This window comes from Taudactylus pleione, unplaced genomic scaffold, assembly GCF_031769625.1.
Source record: "Taudactylus pleione unplaced genomic scaffold, aTauple2 ptg000116l, whole genome shotgun sequence".
NCBI lineage: Eukaryota > Metazoa > Chordata > Amphibia > Anura > Myobatrachidae > Taudactylus > Taudactylus pleione.
In genome coordinates this window covers 11,069,218-11,093,147 of record NW_028284518.1, presented here as the reverse complement: position 1 = coordinate 11,093,147, position 23,930 = coordinate 11,069,218, and the positions used below count along the sequence as shown (strand labels likewise).

General features: G+C 44.7%; 1 protein-coding gene across 1 annotated transcript in view; it reads left to right on the top strand.

The window, feature by feature from the left end:
• The first annotated feature begins 819 nt into the window (after positions 1-819).
• The window catches only part of BMP6 (bone morphogenetic protein 6), a 438,277-nt gene continuing 415,166 nt past the window's right edge, over positions 820-23,930 (top strand). Inside the window, exon 1 of the mRNA XM_088471775.1 lies at positions 820-1,464. Within this exon, the coding sequence (XP_088327901.1) occupies positions 1,014-1,464 (451 nt within the window). The 5' untranslated portion in view covers positions 820-1,013. The remainder of the gene's footprint in view (positions 1,465-23,930) is intronic.

Sequence of the window (23,930 nt, the reverse complement as noted above, 5' to 3'; positions counted from 1 at the left end):
ACTGTCGACAAACCGTCAATGGTGGTTTAGTTGTGTCTTACTGTATCTGGTCCTGGCAGTTGCAGTGGCTCCAGCCTTTCTTCCGGGACCCAGAGGTCGAATGAGGATGAGTTTGGCAGTGATGTCTCTGAAGCGGCATTCCAGAGTATTAAGCCCCTAATCCCTAACTATCACCCGAGTGCCTATCTCTTACCTCCCCGCACAGCCTAACCCTAACTCTCTTGGCGGCACCTAACCCTGTCAGCAACCTCAGCCTATCGACATTTCACATGACAACAGTTCAGATGTCAACATTGTGAAAAAATGTGGCCATTGACGGGTTAATTGACTGAGTTCATTGATATTATAGACTTGCCAGGTTTCTCATTTTAGAAATGGGAGTTATAGAAATATATTCAGTCATACAGCTTGTTTATGAAGCTGCCTGTCATGGTAAGAATATAACGCAATATTCTAAATGACCAGTAGATGTCTCCAGTGGACTCAGTTTTCTAACTCTTAAATGCCAGTTTTAGGAGAAATGAGTCAGTAATGTGCATGGAAGGAAGAGCAAGTCGCAGAATCCCTTATAAAGTTTTTTTTTCTTTCCACTTTCAAGGGTGTATGACACTTAGGAAGAAGAAGTCTGTGATAATAAGGGACTGAGCCTGAATTACACCCCCTTTAGGTCTGTAATTAAGTGAGCAGCTGACATGAATGCCCAGCTGTGTTTGTCATAGAGATGACTGTGACAGTATGCTGAGATGATGATGATGAGTGTCTGTGTCTCAGACCTGTTACACCTGTAGCTGCGGTGCACACAGAAGACTGGAGTAACCTGCAGAGAGTACAGGTAGATGTGAGCAGAGAGACAGGTGCTCCTCTCCCTGCGCAGCATACGGTACATCTGCTAGTACAGCTCATCATTCAGAAGGAGTGAGATGAAAGCTCCAGCAGTGACTCTGTGCATTGAGCACCAGCAGCAATAGTTAGATAAGGTGGGGACAGTATCTGGCTACACGTGTTGTCTGAGCATGCAGAGGTCAGCCTCACCTTCATACTGGTCACTCTGGCTCTTCTGCTCCCTGCTGCTGTCTCTGGCACAGGGGACACTGGTGGAAAGTAGCAGAAGAGCCAGCATGGACAGTGGCTTCTTGTACCGGCGCCTGAAGAGCCACGAGAAGAGGGAGATGCAGAAGGAGATCCTCTCAGTCCTGGGATTGCCCCACAGACCGAGGCCAATGCATGGACTCACCCTTGCACAGCTGTACCAGCCTGGGAAACTGAACTCTGCTCCCCTCTTTATGCTGGACCTATATAATGCCATGTCTGGACAGGAGCAGGGAATGGATAGCAAAGGCTGGTCACACAGGACTACTCCTCACAGCCAGCAGGTGAAGGGTCTCCTCAGCAGCCCCCTGGCCAGCGCACAGGACAGTGCCTTCCTCTCTGATGCTGACATGGTCATGAGCTTTGTCAACCTGGGTGAGTAACATACGGCATACCTTTGTGATTGATTTGGGCAATTTATCAAAGGCTGTGCAAATATGTGCAATCTGCACGAAATATTCCAATGCAGACCTACATGTATGTGATGCATATGGTACAGATTTATTACCCTGTAATGATACTTTTTTTCTTTACACATATGAACCTAATTGAAAAACATGTGGGAAACACACAATAAATGGTCACTTGAAAATACTTTTTGTTAATTCTCATTTTGATACTACGTATTTTGGGGCATATGTATCAAAGCTTGATGTGAGATAAAATTGTGAAGTATATATCACCAACCAATCAGCTCCAAACTATAATTTCTTAAACACAGCCTGCAAAATGTATGTTAGAAGCTGATTGGTTGGTGATATATATCTCACAATTTTATCTCACTTCATGCTTTGATACATATGCCCATCATCTTTTTTAATGTGGGATATTGCTGTTAGTTTTCAAGGGAGTGTCTTTGGAAACAATGGCACAGGGGTGTGTGTGTGTGTGTGCATATATATATATATATATATATATATAAATATATATATATAGTATATAATGTCCCTAATACATGAAGACAGTGCAGTTAGATGGTGTACTGTATTCATGTGAGGTCATGGAGGGTTGCTGCATCACATGACTGGAGATGACAATGCATCTTTGTGATGGTGTCCTGCTAATTACTACACTGACACTATAAACACACACTCTTGTCAGACAAGGGTATGTGGAATCAGGATCAGGGATTCCCTCCCAAGTGTTGCAGAACAGGTACATCAATATAAATATTCAGAAACACTGCTGCATGTGATAGTAATTGTAGATCACTGTGCTCTGATAAAGCCAGATACACATGTGTTTGTGCAATGTAAACTTGCAATATCTTTTAAAACAATGTTTTGTGTAATATTGAAATTTAGACTTCTGTAGGAAAAAGAGCATGCAGGTTTAATTTATCCTATTTTTAGTTTATGGTGTTTATCAGACTGTTTTCCCAGTGTTTATTTGTGCTATTTCCACAATCACTATTACACTTTTCACTGTAATACTGTAATATGATTAGTTATAGCACTACCTCAGTATTTGCTTTTACATTTCCATGATCATTGTAATGTCTGATACAAGGGTCATCTGGTTCTCAACTGGTTCTTAACAGCAGGTGCTAATAGGTGATGTACAGTAGTGTTCCTAAAGCTTTCCAAGAGAATAAAATGGGCAATGGCCTGCCACATCCAGTATACAGTATATATTCTGTAAATGCTGTATGGATAGTTTAACATTGAATTTATTAGGAGTAAAATATTGCATTTATATGGGCTTAAAACTAATATCATAAAAATAAATCTTATATTTCTTATATGAAAAGGTCCTATTCTGCAGTTCTTAAAAATACGGGACTTTGTAAAGTACGTTCACTGTTAAAAAAATTAAAAACCTTGTCATAGATCGCTAATATTATTTCATTAAGAATAGTTTGTTTGCATTTGTGTTGCAAATTTTGGCAGATAGCATTTGACTGACCTCATGTGTTTTATCTGTTTATATAAATCAGGTTACAGTAAAGTGTCAGTAACTTATTTTGTTTTAAATATTGCATTATAGCAGAAAGTACATTTGCCTGTTCTTATTATTAGGGTGGTAGCTTGTTATATGTAGCTTTGGGAATAGTATAGCACATTTTATAACAGATGTGAGCTGGAATCATTAAGTGCTGGGCATAGTGGTTAGAAGCAGCAGGATGCAGATAAAACCCTCAGTTGTGAATTTACACGATTGTGATTATTTTGTTACTAAAGATAATAATCATGAAATGATACAGTAAGCTTTCTGGTACACAAGTCTGCCTGTATTTATGGCAGGATAGTTTCTTATTTTGGGGAATTTCATTGTGTGTTTTTCATTTATTTTCCTATTTGCACCCACATGTGAGAAAAATGTCTGTCTCATTATACAAATAAATGTACATAAATGTAAGATAAAAGACCCAGAAATAATGTTTTATGTGTGGTGTGTGGCAAGGATGAGCAAATCATCAACATAACTAATGCTAGATGAGGTTCTTATCATGCCAGCCATCTAAAACATACTTAGGCATGTAATATAGGCACCAGGAAAAGCACCTAGCAGGTCCAGATTTATATCCCCCAACTCACAAGATCACTATAGGCAATATAGCAGCTTCCAGTTATTAGGCTGTGTATGTAGAAAGGGATTGGGTATGATATGTTGACATGCAGTATTCCAATATTCAATATGTCAACAACATAATGTCGACATGTTCAAAATGTCAACATTCAGCATGTTCACATGTTTAAAATATTGATAGCCGCAATGTTGACACTGACATAATGTTGACATTTTCAGAATGTCGACAGTACTATTTGAGCTTAGAACAAACCCTAATGCAGCACAACCCTAACACTAATTGCAGCCTAACCCTAATTGCAGCCTACCCCTGATTGCAGCGTAACCCAAACACTAATTACAGCATAACCCTACACCTAACTGCCTCATAACCCTAAATCCGTGTATCCACTACACAATATAAATGAACAATAGCGATATCGTTATCGTTCATGGTCCACAATATCGTACAGTGTATATGCCATCAACGAGCAGCAATGCACACTCCCGCTGGTCATTGATGCCATCGCTCATCGCCTGAACCTGCTGTCCAACCTGACGATATCGTCAGGTTGTGCAGGTTCGGGGATGAGGTAGGGTGTCCCCACTGATTGATATATGGTTCAGTGTGGGCTCAGTGTCTACTGCACAATACAATGAACGATTTAACAATCTTGTTAACATTCAATCGTTCATTAATCATGTAGTGGCTATGCGGCTTAACGCTAATTTCAGCATAACCCTACCCCTAATTGCAGCATAATCCTACCCCTAATTGCAGCTTATCCCCACCCCTAATTGCAGCATAACCCTACCCCTAATTGCAGCATAACCCCACCCCTAATTGCAGCATAACCCTACCCCTAATTGCAGCATAACCCTACTCCTAATTGCAGCATAACCCTAAAGCTAAATGCAGCATAACCCTAATGGTTTCCTAACTATAACCTTAAACCTAACCCTAATTGCATGTTTCAACATTGTTACTATCGACATTCACAATGTTAACATTGTGGATGTCAACTTGTCACCTGTCAACATATTAAACATGTTGGCATCCTGAATGTCGCCATGTTAACTGGAACCCTTATAAAATTGGTTGACAATGCTATATATCTTATTCTATATGTAATTCTTACACTTTCTTTATCTGTGTGCCATACTTTGAATTGTTTTTGAAAATTAAATAATACAAAGCTTCAGCTTCAGCCTGTGCTGGAGATTGTATAATTTGCACATTACATGCTCAGAGCACCTGCAAAGCAGCAAAGTGTCTATGGAAATATTTGTGTAATCCGCCATTGTACACAAGACGAGGGGGCGGGCCGGGTGACGAAAAGTAGCGGTGCTGACAACACCTGTTTTAAGTGCCCCGGCCCCCTGAAGTCTTAATCTGGCTGTGGATAGTGGATAATGTTGATGACTATCTCCAGTACTAGCAAACCGCTTGTCACTGTCTCAAACCAAACAAAGAACAGAGTAACTTGCGCTGCTTGACGGCTGTTCAGTCCAACACTCAGGTGCACTCAGGCCCGCCAAGAGCCGTGACGGGCCCCGGTAATAGGGGGCGTGACCTAATAGGGGAGGCGTGGCCACGCCCCCTTCCCGAAAGGAAAACAAAAAAAAAAGATTTGCAGCGTGTGCTGGGCTGCTGTGAGGGGGGGGGGGGCGGTGCCGGACCTGGGCCCCCGCCGGGCCCCTCAGCAGGCCCGGGCCCGGGTAATCTGTACCCGCTCCCCCCCCCTCTCGGCGCCCCTGGGTGCACTAGACCTTTCTTAACACACAATAAAACAAGGAGTGGTCCACAAGCGCAGTCAAGAATAGAAACACTCGTCTCTTCTATACCCCTATTGGTCATAAGGGATCGGTCCTCTTTTTTTTTCTCTCAAATAATAGGGAGACAAACTAACAAGATTATGACATGCCAATCAACTGGTAAACTCTTCACACTCTCCACTCCACACTCACCTATAATAGAACTGAAAGACTTCTTTTATATCTCTGACTACTGTGGACATCAATCTTATAACAATGACTGCAACACACTTATATTACTCCCTTTAACAATCAGACTCACCTAAAAACAGATATGACCGTTCATCAAGAGGTTTATTTTATCCAAGGTGTTCCTTGCGGTAGTTTATCAAGAGGATATAGAGATATCCAGAAGCACCAATAACCCCTTATATTAAAATCAGGTGCCTCATAGTCCAAGCAAATTTTTTCATCAAATGTTATTTATTATGGATACATTCAAGGGTGAATTCAATTAGCTGCGGCAATTTACCATGGGTTAATTGAATACCCTGGGCTATCCAATTAGCCCCAAAGTCAGCCCGCAGCATTGCACTTAACACGTATGTCTTTTCAGGTCTGAGCAGAAGGAATTGTCAGGTGTAGTGTGGAGAAAGACAAAGCAATAGTAAACTGCTGTAGTAAACATAGGTTAAAACATTACAGCAAAACTAGATATTCATGAACTTCATCATGCTTGACTAAAAACCTATGCATATACTGTGTGTGGGTGTATTATACATACATATTAATATATATATATATATATATATATATATATAGTTGCAAGATCAGGTTAAAGAGTGTCGTATCAAACCAGTCCAGGGCCTTGATACAAGTATCAGCAGCTAGTTTTATTTGTGTAGTAAAATAAAAAATCATAAAAAATAAAACCTAGTCTGTCTGCCTCGAATTAAACAGAAGTATCCCTCTCTAAGGGTGGGAGGACCTAATGTACAGTAAAACTCACACAAACGAGCATTTAAATTCAGAACTTTCATAAAACCATAGCAGTGTCTCTCAACAGGTCTGTCAGCCTGCTCCCCAGGTAGTGAGACACTGACTAGAAATATTGACATTCATTTTATTAGCCTCTCACAGATGGTCTAGCAGTTAAGGCTGATCATCAACTGTCTACCAGACAGAAGCTAGGAACCTGGGGCATAAATATAATATATATAATAGTTCCAATAGGACCAGAACTCTATTGTAATCCTTTTAACAGTGCCCGGGTGCCCTACTCTGTAATAGACATGCAGTCCTGTAGAATGATGGGCGGAACTCCAGTTCTTAGTAAATCTAAAAGTTTCTTTTATCGCATGTTACAAAATATACCAACGTTTCAGGACAGATAAAAAAAGACGTAATCTGTCCTGAAACATTGGTATATTTTGTAACATGCAATAAAATTTACTTTTTAAACTACTTATACCTGGAGTGCCACCCATCATTCTACAGGATTATATATATATATATATATATATATATATATATATATATATTGTTAAGAATACCATCATTAGTTTTAATGTTATAGTCAATGTTTTATTTCCTGGTGTTTGGGAGGTTTCCACATTATTCATGTTTGATCTCACATATAATCTGTTGTTCTAAATAACACAATTCGGGAACATAACAGTTGCTGTTACAAATGTTCTATATTTATTATTACTGTTTCAAATTACAGTACAGTTATATTTAATTATATACAATTCCACTTCCTAGCAATCAGTCTCAGAAGAACACACAGGGAGAAAAAGTAAGTCATCTTGCACTTACATTGTTATGGGTTATGAGTCCCTGAGCCTGTGACCTACTGTCATTTTTGTGATAACAGGGCCCTGAAGTGAGTTATATTGTAGAGTGAAAGCAGTCATATATCTTCGTACACTAAAAACCAATTGTATACATTTTTCCATGTTACAATTATATGACACCTACATAACATGATATATTAAAAGACAAGCTCAAACTCGAGCTAGCTCTGGTTTTTAAGGCATTATTTCTTTCTTACTGTAACTTATTTTATAGCACAAATGTCTTATCTTCTAACCATATCCGAGCTTTAAATAATAAAGAATCGAATAACAATAGTACTGTACTGCAGGGCTGCCATCAGTGGGTGACTACCGGTCATGGAGTCCCGTGCCGCCCCTGGCTCCTTCAACCCAAGGCCATGGGGAGTTCGAGACAGTTCCTGGAGCTCCCCTCGGTTGCTTGCCAGGCCCACAGCTGCTAGCTTCCCCGTGCCGGGCCAATTCTAGATGCCCGGTGACAGGGGCTTGATAGGGCAATAAAGTATTTTTTTCAATGCGGCGCACGTGACGTCATGGTCACGCCGCGCTGCTGAGAGGAGCCGCAACTGTACCCGTGAGATGAAGAGGAGCAGCTGCCAGCCAGAAGGCAGTATAAGGTAAGTGATTGATGCTGGGACTGGGTGGAGACACACAGGCAGGAGCTGGCTGGTGACATAAAAGGGGGGCTGGCTGGTGACATAAAAGGGGCTGGCTGGTGACATAATAGGGGGCTGGCTGGTGACATAAAAGGAGTGCTGGCTGGTGACATAAAAGGGGGGCTGGCTGGTGGCAAAAGGGGGGCTGGCTGGTGACATAAAAGGGGCTGGCTAGTGACCTAATAGGGGGGCTGGCTGATGACAAAAGGGGGGCTGGCTGGTGACATAGAAGGGGGTCTGGCTGGTGACATAAAAAGAGGGCTGTCTGGTGACATAAAAGAAGGGCTGGCTGGTTACATAAAAGGAGGGCTGGCTGGTGACATAGAAGGGGAGCTGGCTGGTGACATAAAAGGGGGGCTGGCTGGTGACATAAAAGGAGGGCTGGCTGGTGACATAAAAGGAGGGCTGGCTGGTGACATAAAAGGAGGGCTGGCTGGTGACATAAAAGGGGGGCTGGCTGGTGACATAAAAGGAGGGCTGGCTGGTGACATAAAAGGAGGGCTGGCTGGTGACATAAAAGGGAGACTGGCTGGTGACATAAAAGGAGGGCTGGCTGGTGACATAAAAGGAGGGCTGGTTGGTAACATAAAAGGGTTGCTGGCTGGGGAGACAGAAGGGGGTGCTGGCTTTGGGCATAGAAGGGGATGGAGGCTGGGGAGATAGAAGAGGGTGCTGGCTGGGGAGACAGAAAGGGGGTGCTGGCTGGAGAGGCAGCAAGGGAATACTGGCTGGAGAGACAGAAGGGTGCGCTGGCTGGGGAGACAGAAGGTGCTGCTGGCTGAGGAGACAAAATGGGGATGGCTAGAGAAACTGCAGGGCCGGAGTAGCAGAAACACAGGGGGTTTGGGGCCCCTGCCTATTTTGTCAGGTCCCGGGCCCATCAATTTCTGATGGTAGCCCTGCTGTACTGCAACATACTGTATTTAATAAGTTTTTCTCTAATTGTTAAGGTCATTACAGCAGTGGATTGCCACAACAGTAGTTATGCCTGTGTTGCAGTGGCATCACTAGGGGGGGTGCAGGCCGAACCAGGTGACACCATCCAAGGGGGGTGACACCAAAATAGCAGAGCTGCTCTGCTATTTTGTTGTCACACCCTTGAATGATGTCACCAAGCAGCAATGATAGTGGTGATGGATGACATGCACACGCCATCCACACTGTGTCCGGAGAGGCTTGGGGATGCCCAGCATCTCCAGGATCACTGGGCAGGCTCCCAGCATGATGAGAACAGTGGCAGGACAAGAGCTCATGCCCCCAAATGTCATACATCTGGGGGTGTTTCTTTGTGGACAGGAGGCCACGCCTTTTTTGTGAGTGCCTTCCACGCGCATGTATACCACAGCTGAGGGGGGCAAGTATGAGTAGGTGTACTGGATGGCACCAACCCCAGTGACGCCACTGATGTGTTGGTTGAAGTACCTTCTTAGTTGGAAGCAAAGGATTCCAGAATATCGCCCAGCTTACTCCACATTTGTCCATTTGTGCACTCGCGTACAGTGGCTTTGCTAAAACAAGCCCTTTGCTTTGGGTTTAATATACTGTCCAGTAGCTTATCAAGTTTAACCAACGTGGCACAATGGTTAGCATAGCTGCCTCCTAGCGCTGGGGCAGTGGGTTTGATTCCAAACAGGGCTATATGGCTGGAGTTTGCATGTTCTAAATTCCTGTATTTTCATGGTTTTCCTCCAGGGGCTCTTTCCACAGTCCAAAAACTTACCAGTGTATTAATTGGTGACTGACAGAAATAGCCATAGTGTGTATATATGTTTTTATAGAAGATAATTTAGACTGTAATCCCCAATGGTGCAGGAACTTGTGAATAATTAAATAATATTTTTATATACATTTGTATAATATGATGATTCTATATAAATAACTGGTAATAAATAATAAATCATTTACTTGTCATAGAATTTGCTTGTGTGACTCTCAGCTTTATCAGCCTTCTTAATTAACATTCGGTAAAATCGGGCTCTAAGTGCTGTGGTATAAACATTATAGGGTCCAAATGATTTTGTTTGTGTTCTGTGGCACACAGATTTTATTGCTCAGAGCTTGGTCTAATTGGGGAGTATTCTCCATGTGTATACACTGTGGATGATATAGTTAAAAGACACATTGGTCGTAAATAAAAAATACAACAAGTTTGTATACAGTACCACATCTCTGGCCTGTCTGTCACCCGTTTGTTCCCTCTGTAGTCTGTCCTGAACGCTGATACATGACTAATCTTCCTCTCCCACCATTCCTCTTCCACTATCGCTCTCTGCAAAGCTCTCCACTGTCTCCCTGTCAGAATACAGAGCTTGATTCAGAGCCGCTCGTAAGCGGCCGCTCGTTCGTTCCGAACGATGTTTGCACAACTGCGCATGTGTACGGATCGTAATACGTATGCGCGAACCAGTCAGTGCGGCCAAAAATCGTTTGTTCGCTAAATAGCGAATGCCTGCTATTTTGAGTGACAGGAGGAGGCGTATGTGGGTGGTAACAGGGGAAGGTGCTTGAAAACGGGGAGTGGAGATCCGAACGCAGGCGTGCTTAAAGGTCAAAACGGGCGTTTTATGGATGTGCATAATTAATACAATAGGCATTGACCACGTCACTGGGTTATTTTATAGTGAGAACTGCTCGCAAGATTGCGGTAGGAAAAAGCAACCACAAGAATAGCGAGCAGTTCATATGCTGGTCGATGTACTCGATTAATCTAATAAATAGCGGACATGACGTAGGATGCGAGCGGCCAGGGGGTGTAGTTTTAAAAAAACGACCGCAAATTTTGTTCGCTCGTTCAGAACTAGAGGTGTGAACAGACCGCAAAGAGCGAACGGTTCATTTGAATAGCCACCCCTTTTTTCTGAACGAGCGAGCGCAAATAGCGTCCGGCTCTGAATCAGGCCCACAGTACACACTTCTAGCCCTCCCTTATAAAGCCCTCCACATTGCCTCCAACTCATGGGCCTGTTTTCACTATCTAGTTGTTCTGATATATACAGTAATTTATGATGGTGTCTACTCTCTCTTTATCATCTTCATTATTCCATCTTTTAGATTTAAGCATGAGTGTAACTACCATAGGTGCAAGGTGCTATGGGGCCCAGAGCTGGGAGGGGGGGCATCTTCCTTGTCAAGTTACATATGTTATATACAGGGTGGTCCATAAGTGGGGAAACATCCTTATAAAAAGGAAATGAGTAAGGAAATATTAATCCAGTGTCTAAACATATGATATAGGAGTTGGGGAACACTTTATAGAGCATGTCACCAGTATTGCGCCCATTTTGAAGTCGGCCATCTTGGATGCAACTCTAATTTTTTAATTGGGAAGGTAGTCATGTGACCGATCAAACAGATGCATAATCTCATAAGAAAAAAGAAAAATCATGTGTTGATACTGGATTAATATTTTTTTTTACTAATTTCCTTTTTATAAGGTTGTCTCTTTCCACACTTATGGACCACCCTGTACATTTTTTACCATTTGGTGGTACATAGGAGCATACTTGACTACTTTTGAAAAAGTGATTCAGGGAGATTGTGAAAGCAACATCTATGAGTACGTGTTAAAGTGGGCGTGTACTGCTACATCTGAGGGGCGTGTCATAAAATTGATTTACATCCAAATGTAAGTGAGCCCCAAAGCAGTTAGTAAGATCTACTTGTTGATGAAAACAGGCTGATACTTTCAGAAAATGCATGTAGCCATAGGGATCATTGTGCCTTATAACCAATGCAGGGAAATGATACTAATGATGCCATTTGAATGTATATATCTCGGGGGGGGGGTTAATATAATAGCTTCATAATGGGGATAAGGTGGAATCAGGGAGATTGGTAGACTCTTCAGGGAGTCAGGGAGTTTGCTACTATTTCAGGGAGCCTCCCTGGCAATCAGGGAGAGTTGGCAAGTGTACAAACTTTTGCTATGGGGCCTTCAAATACCTACAGTAGTCATACTTGCCGACATTCAGCTCCCTCCTTCTGGGAGGGAGCTGAATGCCTGCATTCTGTGTGGGCGTGGTCGGGCTATGATGCCGTTTTGGGGGTGGGGCGTGACCGCACGATCGCGTCGTCGTGGCCCCACCCCCTCTTCACAATGCTTGAAAAAAGGCATTGTGAAGCAGGGGGCGGAGCCACGATAACGCAATTCAACGTGATTCGAGTCATTGGGCCCCCCCTGCGGGGTTTTTTACTAGTAGTCCAGGGGGATAGGCGGCAGCCGGGAGGCTTGCCTGCCTTTCCGGGGGGTCGGGAGCGACACCCGATATTCGGGAGGCTACCGACCAAATCGGGAGGTAGTTCAAGTACACTATAATACAGTCTACACTATAATACATTCTAAGTACTATGATGATCTTACCTAAGTCTGAATGTGCTTTCAATTCCTTGTAAAGAGCAATGAAATCTTGTTTAGAGATAGCACACCCTTTTGTCTCTTTGGTAGGGAACTGCCACCATCTTGCATAAGTTTCTTTGTAGAATTTAAAGAAATCCTGTGCGTGTGGGCTGGGAAGAGTCTTTTCAATCTTGACAGACATTGGTTTCTGGGTTCAAAACGGAGGTACTTCTTGTATGCCGTAACAGGGCGTCAGTGCGCCCTGTGCAAGTCCCGCCCCCTAAACCTGTGACATCATGATGTCACTCCTAGGGACGGGTTTATTGGACGCTCCAGGCAGCTCTTCAGTAGCGCTACTGGCTAGGCCCTCATACCTTTATGTCCGTCTGTTACTGCCCAGTTTTGTGCTATCAATGTTTCTTCTGCAACGAAATATGCTGCGCTATATAAGAAACTGTTAATAAATAAATAAATGGAATGCAGTCCCAGGCACCCTGCAATCCAAATTAAGGTGCCGTGGGGGGAGCAACGGTGCCACCTCCAGGGCCCTGCACCCTGTGTGACGGCACAGGTTGTACACCTCTAGTTACAGCCATGGCATAGAACATGACTGAAGGGCTGATTCAGAGATGTACGCTAACCCGATGGTTAGCGTACACCTCCGATGTTTAGGGATCTGCGCATGTGCTTTTTTTTTTCAGTGCAAACACTAAATAGAGAATAAAAGTAAACAGATAATTACTAAAAATAACAAACTAATAAAGATAGGGATAGAGGCTAAGCAGTGATATCAAAAGTATAGAATAGCAATTGCAAGCCGATGTGACTTTCAGCAATTGGGAGCAGCATAGTAGTGTACCGATTATCAATCTGTCCTTTAATAATACTGGTATTTTGCACAGTGGAACTTTTTTAATTTCCAAGCAGTGTATATAGCATACTTCTCAAATGCTCTTCTCCCTGTGGGGCCTATTCATGATCACTTAGGGGCCCATTACACATGTCAAAACAAACACTGGTTTGGGCATCTTCTAAGTGATGTGCCCATTCATTATTAGGGACCGATGTGGCTGCAGAACATTTGACTGTGGGAACCAATGCCATATTCGGATGGCATTGGTTCCCGGAGACCCACTCCTTATATGAAGGAAGTGCAGGTTGTGAAGAGGGATCCGATTGGTTCCCTCCACCTCCTCCGGCAGCTGACATGTGTGAACTCAGGGCCTGATTAAGACCAGCTCTCTAAGAAGCACTCGCACGCAGCCAGCCGATTGTTTACATTCTGCGTATGCTTACGCATCGCAATTCACGTGCGCGAACCAGTGCGAGCGATCGGGAAGCATACGCTCACTGCGCATAGACTGCCCGGCTGAAAGAGTGAGAGGAGAAGCCGTTTGTGGGTGGTAACAGAGGCTTGCCACTAGAAACGGGGGAGTGGAGGTGCGTATTCAGACGTACCTGAGCGTCTTAACGCCGTTTCAGAGGTGTGCATAATTAAGAGGCAGCGTCATTGTACACGTCACTTGGTTGTATTTCACACTGAATCACTTGTAGTGCTTGCGATAGGATATGGTCAGCCACAAGCGCAGCATTCGCTTCTGATGGTACTCGATGTACCGATGATTGCATACACTTCCTGGAGATGACGTGCGCAAGTGGGCGTCTTAAGACAGGCTGGTGGGCATCTGCATACACAAAGCGATTACACGCTAAGACATTGTGGGCGTGCTAAAGCCTTGCCGTGCGATCGCTTGCCTTGCCGAAATTTGCATACTCATCTAGCGAGCGGGTCTGAATCAAGCCCTCAGTTCACACGTGCACTTACACTGCCAGCTTCCCAGTTCAGGACTAAAGAACAAAGATACCTAAAGGGTTAACTGAGAATATTTGAAACAATTTACCCTAAATTTTTAATATTACGTTTAAATTAGAAAAAGTCATAGAAGCCTTGCTAGGTGTGTAAAATGAAAACTAATTTCACTAAATAAATATGTAAACCACTTTAAACATGATTTGGTAATGCAGAGCCTTTAATTCTAAAGATTCATATTTGGTATAATCTAATATGTTTAGTTATGGAAGTGTCATGTATTTTAAGTGCTTTGCATTACTATTTAGAAAAGCAGTTCTGCATATTACTGGCTGCTGGTTGTAGTCTTGAACTAGGGCAGGTCTCCCCAGTGCATCCTGGAAACTTGTTGGTGGCAGGAAAATACAGCACACAACTACAAATTAACTAGACTTATGAGCAATGGCAAATTATCCTAGGTATTTTGGAAAACCACCTTTCTTCAAATAACACACGATTCCATGCCACGGTGAAAGAGCACACTGGATTAATGTGCTAATATCATGGTACTATATTTTAAGACTATTTGTATATTGCTAAATACCTATTAAAAGCCCGCTAATTTTAAAATATGCTGTATAAATATATTGGGCTCTATTTACTACAATCCGCATATTGAATGCGGATTGTAGTGTGATATTACCGAGTGAATTCGCATTGCGAATTCAGGCAATATCACAGGGATTTACTATAAATCCCTTGCAGGGACAGAACTTGTGATAAAGCTCTGTCCCTGCGGATCCCATCCGCACTCTAGTCGCTGTATTTTCGGAAAAAATACCGTGATTAAGAGCCCGCGCATGCGCCGACCCACCGTCGCTGCTACCCCCCACCAACGCTAAGCCCCGCCCCCCACAATCGCGGACCCCCGCGACCCCCCCTCCCCCCCGCGACTCCCCCCTCCCTTCATTACACTTACCTGCATCCTCCTGGCCTCCGGTGATCTTCTCCGGGCTTCCTGATCAGGTGATCTCCCATACTGCACTGGGACCCGATCACCTGATGACCGGGCCGCAGTGCACTATGGGAGACCAGCTGACCGGAGAGGAGCCATCACCGGAGGCCCGATCACCGGTCCCTGGATTCAGGAAAGAAAAAAAAATGTTCAATTTTTTTTTTTTTTTTAACAGCAATCAGCTTGCGGTCTGTTTAGACCACATAGCTGATTACTGGTACCGGCTCCCGCCTCTGCTCTCCCCATTAGAGCAGAGTGGGAGCCCGGTAACTGGGGGAGACCCTGGATAACGCCACCTCCAGGTGGCATTATTATCACAGGGCTTCCCCTGGTATTTTTTTACAATTTATTTTTAGTAACTCTGGTCGGATCACATTTCCCATTACAGTTATGGGAAATGCAATCTGCTTTACTAAAAATAAGTGATACTAGGGGTTGGAGTAGAATTTTACTAATTCTACTCCAATTGCCCTGTAATAACTACAGGTGAAACTAAAATAATGTGAAAAGGGTGTGAAAACACCCTTTTTCACTTTATTTTAGTAAAAATAATGTTAATAAATAGGGCCCATTGTGTTATATGACAATTACTTGTAGCATCCAATCAATATTTATTATACCTATAAAAATGTTAATAACTTAAGTGTATTATTGTATTTAAAAATAATTAGCACTCTCAAAAAAATTAATAGATTGCTAAACAAATCACCCTTTAGAAATAATTGTGAATCAAAACACAAATCAATTTTGTGCGAGAAATCACCAGTTAGATGGTTGTTCCTGCAGGTAGCGGTATTTTTGTAGCACACATCAGGGAGTTACTTTCGGGTTGATGGCTCTCTTTTGGAGAAGACATTCCATACCTCCTAAGTCCTGGGTGTTCCAGAGGGTATTCGGACTACAGATAGACAGTAAAAAGGTTGACAATGTCTAGATTCTGTAGACACCAGATGTTAGACTGTTAATAGGTCCACAGGAACAAAAGGTCGACAAGGACAAAATGTAGATACACTAGAGGTCGACATGAAAAGTCGCCCGGTACAAATGGTCGACAGAGTCAAAATGACAACACAAAAATTGTCGACACAAAAATGGTTGACACTTTTGTTGTTGTTTTTTTAGGGTTAGGCACTAACCGAAGGGTTAGGGTACGGCACTTATCCCAATGGTTAGGGTTAGGCACTAGGAGGGACGGTTAGGGTTAGGCACTTACCGGAGGGTTAGGGTTAGGCACTAGAAGGGACGGTTGGGTCAGGTACCTACCCCGACAGGGTTAGGCACCAGGAGGGAGCGTTAGGCACCAAGGGGAGGGTTAGGGTGAATATTAGGGTTAAAAAAAACGTCGACCATTTTTTTGTATCGCCCTTTTGATCCTGTCGACCTATTGACTGTCTAACATCTGATGTCTTTCTAGATACTGTCAACCTTTTTACTGTCTATCTTTGATACCACACCCGTTCTAGAGCCTGTATCCCCTTTCTATCACTATTCCAAAATGCTCATGTCAGGATGCGGCCTGGGATCGGCCGCTACTCGCCTCCATGCCAGTGTTCTTGGGCTTAGGTATTTAGTCACTGGGAGTGGAGGTGAGTGGTGACTGAGTATTCTCCCCGGGGTCTGCTAGGGCTTCCGTGCGTGCGTCCTGGTTCCCAGGGTGCCGGGCATGGGCAAGGCCATGTTGGTCCATATCACCTGACTAGTCTCTCCCAATGGTAGTCCTGCGGTCACTCAGCTGATCCTCTGATCCAATAACAAGCTACCTAAGGTTATTTAAGTCTGACTCCAGGAACAGGAAACTGCTGCTCAACTTCACTGTTCTAATTATTGTTATGCTCTCCGGTGTTTTCCACAAAGTATCTTTAGTGTGTTGTTTCAGCCCTCACACTGACCTCCAGTGTTACTTATATTAGCTCCCATGCAAATTCTTAGCGTGTTACTTTAGCTCTCTCACAGAACTCCAGTGTTTCATGTAACAGTTCCTGTGTTGTCTTTTAGTGTGCTGCTTAGCTCTCAGGCTGACTCTCTGTGTTACATGTGTCAGCCTTCAAGCTTATTACCAATTTAGCTGTCAAGCTACATTCCTGTATTTACTTCTCCTTACATTTTTCAGTGCAACCTTGCAACTGCATCCCTACCCATTCTCAGTGTATTCCTGTGTCTACATTTCTCAGTGCAACTCTGCGATTAGGATCCCTACCAATTATTAGTGTATTCCTAAAGGTTGCCGACATTTACCTCCCTCCTTCCGGGAGGGAGCTGTCGGTCAACCACAGGGGGGAGTCTCACGGCAAAAAGGGGGCATGTCGCAGGGGAAAAGGGGGTGTGGTTAGGAGGATTACACACCATTGGGGCGGGGCATAGGGCGTGACAGCGCGATTGTGTCATCATAGCCCCGCCCCCTCTTCACAATTCCAATATTAATGGCATTGTGATGCAGGGGGCGGGGCTACAATGACGAGATTCAGCGCGAATTGCGTCATCGCCCCCCCGCTGCCGGGGTTTGCGCAGGTGGGTCGCTGGGGCTGGGAGACTTGCCTACCTTTCCAGGGGGCTGGGAGCGGCACCCGATTTTCGGGAGGTTCCTGGCCGAATCGGGAGGGTAGGTAAGTATGGTATTCCTGTGTCTACATTTCTCAGTGCAACTCTGTGATTAGGATCCCTATCAACTCTCAGTGTATTCCTGTGTCTATACTTCACAGTGCAACTCTGGATTGGATCACTACTCATTCTCAGTGTATTCCTGTGTCTTCATTTCTCAGTGCAACTCTGGATTGGATCACTACTCATTCTCATTGTATTCCTGTGTCTAATTTCTCAGTGCAACTCTGCGATTAGGATCCCTTTCAATTCTCACTGTATTCCTGTGTCTACTTTTCTCAGTGCAAGTCTGCGATCGGATCGCTATCAACTCCCAGTACATCACTGTGTCTACAATCTCTGTCTTTACCAGTGCAAGTCTGCCTCCGGATTATCTACAGCGACTATCCTGATTCTAGTGTCTGCTAGTAGACTCATCTCTAGGGTTCCTAGTGTTAATCCGTGCTAATATAGTTTTGGGTCTTCCTGCCACTCCCAGGTACCTGTCCAGAGGGCCGCAACCTGCTCACTTGGTGTAGCGAAACCCATATCCCATCTGGAGGGGTCACTGGTGAAGACCACCAAGTGAGTTAAACTCCGCGCCTCTGGGCAGGTCTAGCCAAACCTGGGTTTAGCCACAATAGGGAGACCTAGCACTGTCACTCACCTGCTTGTTCCCTAGCCACCCTAACCCCCCTGGCTTTTGTCCTCACCTGAAGAACTTCCCATACGGGTCCTGACAGCTCAGTCTCAGCTAAAATACTTAAATGACATGTGATGTAGCAGAGTTCAATAAAGAAAGTTGTATTTCAGTTTCAACAAGGTTGTGCATTGCAACCCTTGCTACTCCTATAGGCTAGGTCACTCCTCTGCCTGGTGTGGACAAATAAAATGTAGGTCATAGTGGGCTTAATATGATGCTCTGGAGAAGTTTTTAAGAAAGTTTATTGATCCATAAGACTTAATTATTATGCAGTTATATGTATAGTGGTTGCCTTTATTGCCCTGTATTTGTTTGTCCGCAACCTCTAATGGGTTTTATTCTGCATTCCTTCCTATCATTCCCTATCCCACTGTTTCGGCAGTATATCCTTTAGCTGCTGCATGGGTCAGAGGACTTCATGAGACATTTGCAAATATTCATATACCTCAATAACTTCAACAGCTAATATATAGGAGAATTACTTAGGAAGTAAATTCATTTTAAGGGGATTTAGTTAATTTGAGCTTTGTTAATTAATTGGGCATTAAATTGAAGGATAAGTCCATAGGTCACCAACTTCATGGAAATAAAAAAAAAAAACTTTCACCATGTTAACACTTATCGTGCCACAGATGCATTACCTGTGTAATGTGGAACACCATGTACAGGGGCTGGCTGGCAACTTACAGGCTGGGGGGCAAACCCAAGTGAGTGGCCCCAGGTTTTCTCCCAAAGAGAAAAAGTGACAGAAAATTATAGTGGAGCAGCCATAACTTATTTATTTACTTATATATATCTATATATATATATATATATATATATATAGGTAGTCCAAATATATATATATATACATATATAGTATAGGGATGAGCGGGTTCGGATTTCTGAAATCCGAACCACCCCGAGCCTCCCCGTTCCGAGTCGGGAACCGAGTCCGGCTCGGGTTTTTCCGCCTGACTCGGAACTGAAATCGAGGCAAAAAGGTCATCATCCCGCCTTGCGGATCTCGCAGGTTTTGTATTCTATAAAAGGTCCCCGCGTCGGCGCCATTTCTCACTCCGGCTGTGGACAGTGAAGAGGGAGGGTGGGAGCTAGGGCCTGGCTGGGCCGTGTTGTGCTGCTGTTGTCCATAGGGGCTGTGTCCACTCAGTCCATAGGGGCTGACTGGACTGTGTTGTGCTGCTGTTGTCCATAGGGGCTGGCTGGGCTGTGTTGTGCTGCTGTCATAGGGGCTGGCTGGGCTGTGTTGTTCAGTCAGTTGTCCATAGGGGCTGTGTCCACTCAAAAGTCTATAGGGGCTGGCTGGACTGTGTTGTGCAGTGTCCCATAAAGGCTGTAGTCCTAAAGGGGTGCTGTAGTGTTGTCCAGGGGCTGATCTGTCCATCAGGGGTGCTCCCCCAAAGTTCTGTGTTTGTGAATTGTGTGCGCAGTAGCCGCACGTGCATCAACAAAGTAGTTTCAAGCGTGCGCCTGTGTCATAAATCAAGGGCCGGCTGGCTTGTCCGTTAAAGGGTGCTGTAACCCCCAAAGTGCACTCCAATACAAAATATTCTGTGTTTGTGAATTGTGTGCGCAGTAGCCGAACGTGCATCAACAAAGTAGCGCCAAGCATGCGCCTGTGTCATAAGTCAAGGGCCGGCTGGCTCGTCTGTTAAAGGGTTGTGTAACCCCCAAAGTGCACTCCAAACAAATAAAAAAAATAGTTTTTTCTGTGTTTGTGAATTGTGTGCGCTGTAGCCGCACGTGCATCAACAAAGTAGCGCCAAGAATGCGCCTGTGTCATAAATCAAGGGCCGGCTGGCTTGTCCGTTAAAGGGTGCTGTAACCCCCAAAGTGAACTCCAAACAAAATATGTATATATTTTTTTCTGTGTGTGTAAATTCTGTGCGCTGTAGCTGCACGTGCATCAACAAAGTAGCGCCAAGCGTGCACCTGTGTCATAAATCAAGGGCCGGCTAGCTTGTCCGTTAAAGGGTGCTGTAACCCCCAAAGTGAACTCTAAACAAAATATATATATATTTTTTTCTGTTTGTGAATTCTGTGCGCTGTAGCCGCACATGCATCAACAAAGTAGCGCCAAGCGTGCACCTGTGTCATAAATCAAGGGCCGGCTAGCTTGTCCGTTAAAGGGTGCTGTAACCCCCAAAGTGAACTACAAACAAAATATATTTTTTTTTTCTGTGTTTGTGAATTGTGTGCACAGTAGCCACACGTGCATCAACAAAGTAGCAGCGCCAAGCGTGCGCCTTTGTCATAAGTAAAGGGCCGGCTGGCTCGTCTGTTAAAGGGTGGTGTAACCCCCAAAGTGCACAAAAAATAAAACTATTTATTTTTCTGTGTTTGTGACTTGTGTGCGCCTTAGTTGCACGTGCATCAACAAAGTAGCAGTGTCAAGCGTGCACCTGTGTCATAAGTCAAGGGCCGGCTGATCTGTTGAAGGGTGTTGTAAGCCCCAAAGTGTACAAAAAAATAAAAAATATATATTTTTCTGTTTGTGTGCATCTTAGCCGCACGTGCATCAACAAAGTAGCAGCGCCAAGCGTGCACCTGTGTCATAAGTCAAGGGCCGGTTTGGACATCTGGTCAGGACTGAAGGACCTGCCAACAATTTCTGACATGTCTACTGTCACTGCATATAATACTGTCACCATTGACAGGATGGTGGAGGATTACATCGGTGACAGCATCCAAGTAGGCATGTCAGACAGTCCGTACCTGTACTGGCAGGAAAAAGAGGCAATTTGGAGGCCCCTGTACAAACTGGCTCTATTTTACCTAAGTTGCCCCCCCTCCAGTGTGTACTCCGAAAGAGTTTTTAGTGCAGCCGGGAACCTTGTCAGTGAAAGGCGTAAGAGGCAGCTTTCACAAAATGTGGAGAAGATGATGTTCATCAAAATGAATTATCAATTCTTCCAGGGAGACCAGCCTCCAGAAAGTACAGAGGGACCTGTGGTGGTGGATTCCAGCCTGGACGAATTAATACTCTGTGAGGATGAGGATGTACACAACACTTAAGAGGGTGAGGAATCGGTGGATGAGGAGAATGAGGATGACATCTTGTCTCCGTAGAGCCAGTTTGTGCAGGGACAGATTAATTGCCAGCTTGATTTGTGGGGGCCCAAACGAACCAATCATTTTAGCCACAGTCGTGTGGCAGACCCTGGCGCTTAGCATAGTCATCCAGCTACCTCGGTGCAACCTTTTGGCCTAAAAACAATATTGTGAGGTGTGAGGTGTTCAGAATAGACTGGAAATGAGTGGAAGTTAATGTTATTGAGGTTAATAATAGCATAGGAACAGAAAAACCCACAAATTCTGTGATTTTAGCTGTTTTTATGCTTTTTTCCCAAAAAAATACAGATCCAAAACACAAAACTCAGAACCCAAAACACGGAAGGGTGGTTTTGGCAAAACCAATCCAGATCCAAAACACAAAGAAAGATCCAGATCCAAAAACAAAAAACAAAACACAAAAAGTGGCCGGTGTACACCCATAATACAGTATATATACACATACATACACAGTACAATAGAATTTACATTGCTGAATTCTAACCTGCGAGGTGACCCAAACAGGGTACCCTACCAGCAGCCTTCTCTGCTTTCTAGTTTGTCTCTGCAGCCTCATGCATTCTGATTGGAGGAAATCCCCACCACTGTGACTGGTGGATGCAAAGATCCTTCCACCAATCAGCAACCTATCAGCACGGCCGGACGGAATCATCATGTACATGCTGCTGCCGGAAGATGGTGATCAGTTGCTCCAATCAGAGCTGGATTAAGTTTTTGGGGGCCCGGGGCACTTAAGGCTGGGGGGGCCCTAGAGGGCAACATTTGGGACACGGGGATCAAGTCCTTGTGTGCAAGCCTTGGGCACATTAATGAAAATGGGGCATGGCCACATAGCACGTCCCCATTTCATTTCACACTTGGGGCATGCACATCACTTCACTATAGGCTAGGCTGCCCTCCCTACCTGTCCTCCAGCCTACAGGTGTGACAGCACCCAAAAAACAGGACTGTCACACCTCAGTCATGATGGTTGGGGGGTATGTACTGTTTTGCACATAGCCACACATATGCAGGCACACACATATACATTTACATACGTACTGTAGTACACATAGCCACACATATACACATACATATATAGTCACATACATTTACATACGTACTGTTGTACACATAGCCACATGTACATACTGTCACACACATATGCAGTAACATACTTATACACATACATACTGTCACACACATACACATACGTATATACAGTCACACTTATTCATACAAAACTATCACACACATATACATACACATAGTCACACACATATACAAATACACAGTGGCTCCCCCCTGCCAAAATTGTTTCTGACGTTCCCAATCCCCCCCCATGGCATTTTGGTAAAATCATTACAGGGCCATTAATACACAATTTGGCTCCCAGTGAAAAAGTTAAAAATGTGCCCCCACCCCCCCTAGACAGTTTACAGTATTTTTCCTCCTTGTAGTAATGCCCATTACTCATTATGCCGCACACCGTAATGCCCCTTACACATTATTCCACACACCATAATGCCCATTAAACAGCATTGCCCCTAGTAGTAGTCCTCCCAGCAGTGCCCTTAGTAGTAGTCCTCCCCCCCAGCACTGCCCATAGTAGTAGTCCTCCCCCCCAGCACTGCCCTTAGTAGTAATAGTCCTCCCCAGTGCCCTTAGTAGTAGTCCCCCCTCCCCCCCAGCAGTGCCCTTAGTGGTAGTAGTCCCCCCTCTCCCCCGGCAGTGCCCTTAGTGGTAGTAGTCCCCCCCTCCCCCAGTGCTCTTAGTAGTACTCCGTCCTCCCCCCCAGCAGTGCCCTTAGTGGTAGTCCCCCCAGCAGTGCCCCCCCCCGGCCAGACACACACACACACACACACAAAGAAAAGAGAACTCTGTTTACCTTGATCCCCGCTCCGACATGCTCCTCCCTGCAGCATCCTCCAGGGCCGGCCCGCTCTGCATGATGGGAGTCTCTCCCATCACTCACTGCAGGAGCCAGAAGCTCGGCTTCCGCCGTGGGCGCAGCAGCCGATGAGAGTCTGACAGACTCTCATCGGCTGCTAAAACAAACACACAGCTGCCGGTGCCGGCGGCTGTGTGTTTGTTGCTAGTAGAGTAGTGCCGTCCACACTACCGCCCTGCCTGGGTGACTAACAGATGCTAGAGGTCCAGTAGGACCTCTAGAATATGTCTCCTTCTAGGCGGCGACCATTTTTGGAGGGCTGTTCTCTGCAGATTTCATGCGGACGACTAGTCCGCATGGAATCTGCAGCCACATCGCCCCACAAGCCTCCACGCCCCCAAGCCACCGGGAGCTGCGGGGGCAGTAGTTATGCCACTGCAAATACATGCATACAGTCATCACATAGTCTCACACATACAGTCACACTTGTCACATATATACTGTACATAGAGACATTAGTGTCCTCCCTCCCATTTACATTAAACTGCCACTGTGACTTGACTAGCTGCAGCTCCTCCATGCTCTCTCCCATCTATGCTGCTCCTGGCTTCACACAGTGCTGTGTAGCCGCGACCCCATAGTTGCCAAGTCCGCTTACAAGCAGGAGGGGGCAGGCAAGAGGGAGAGGTAAAATAGCTGATGGAAATGAGGCAGGTATATGGGGG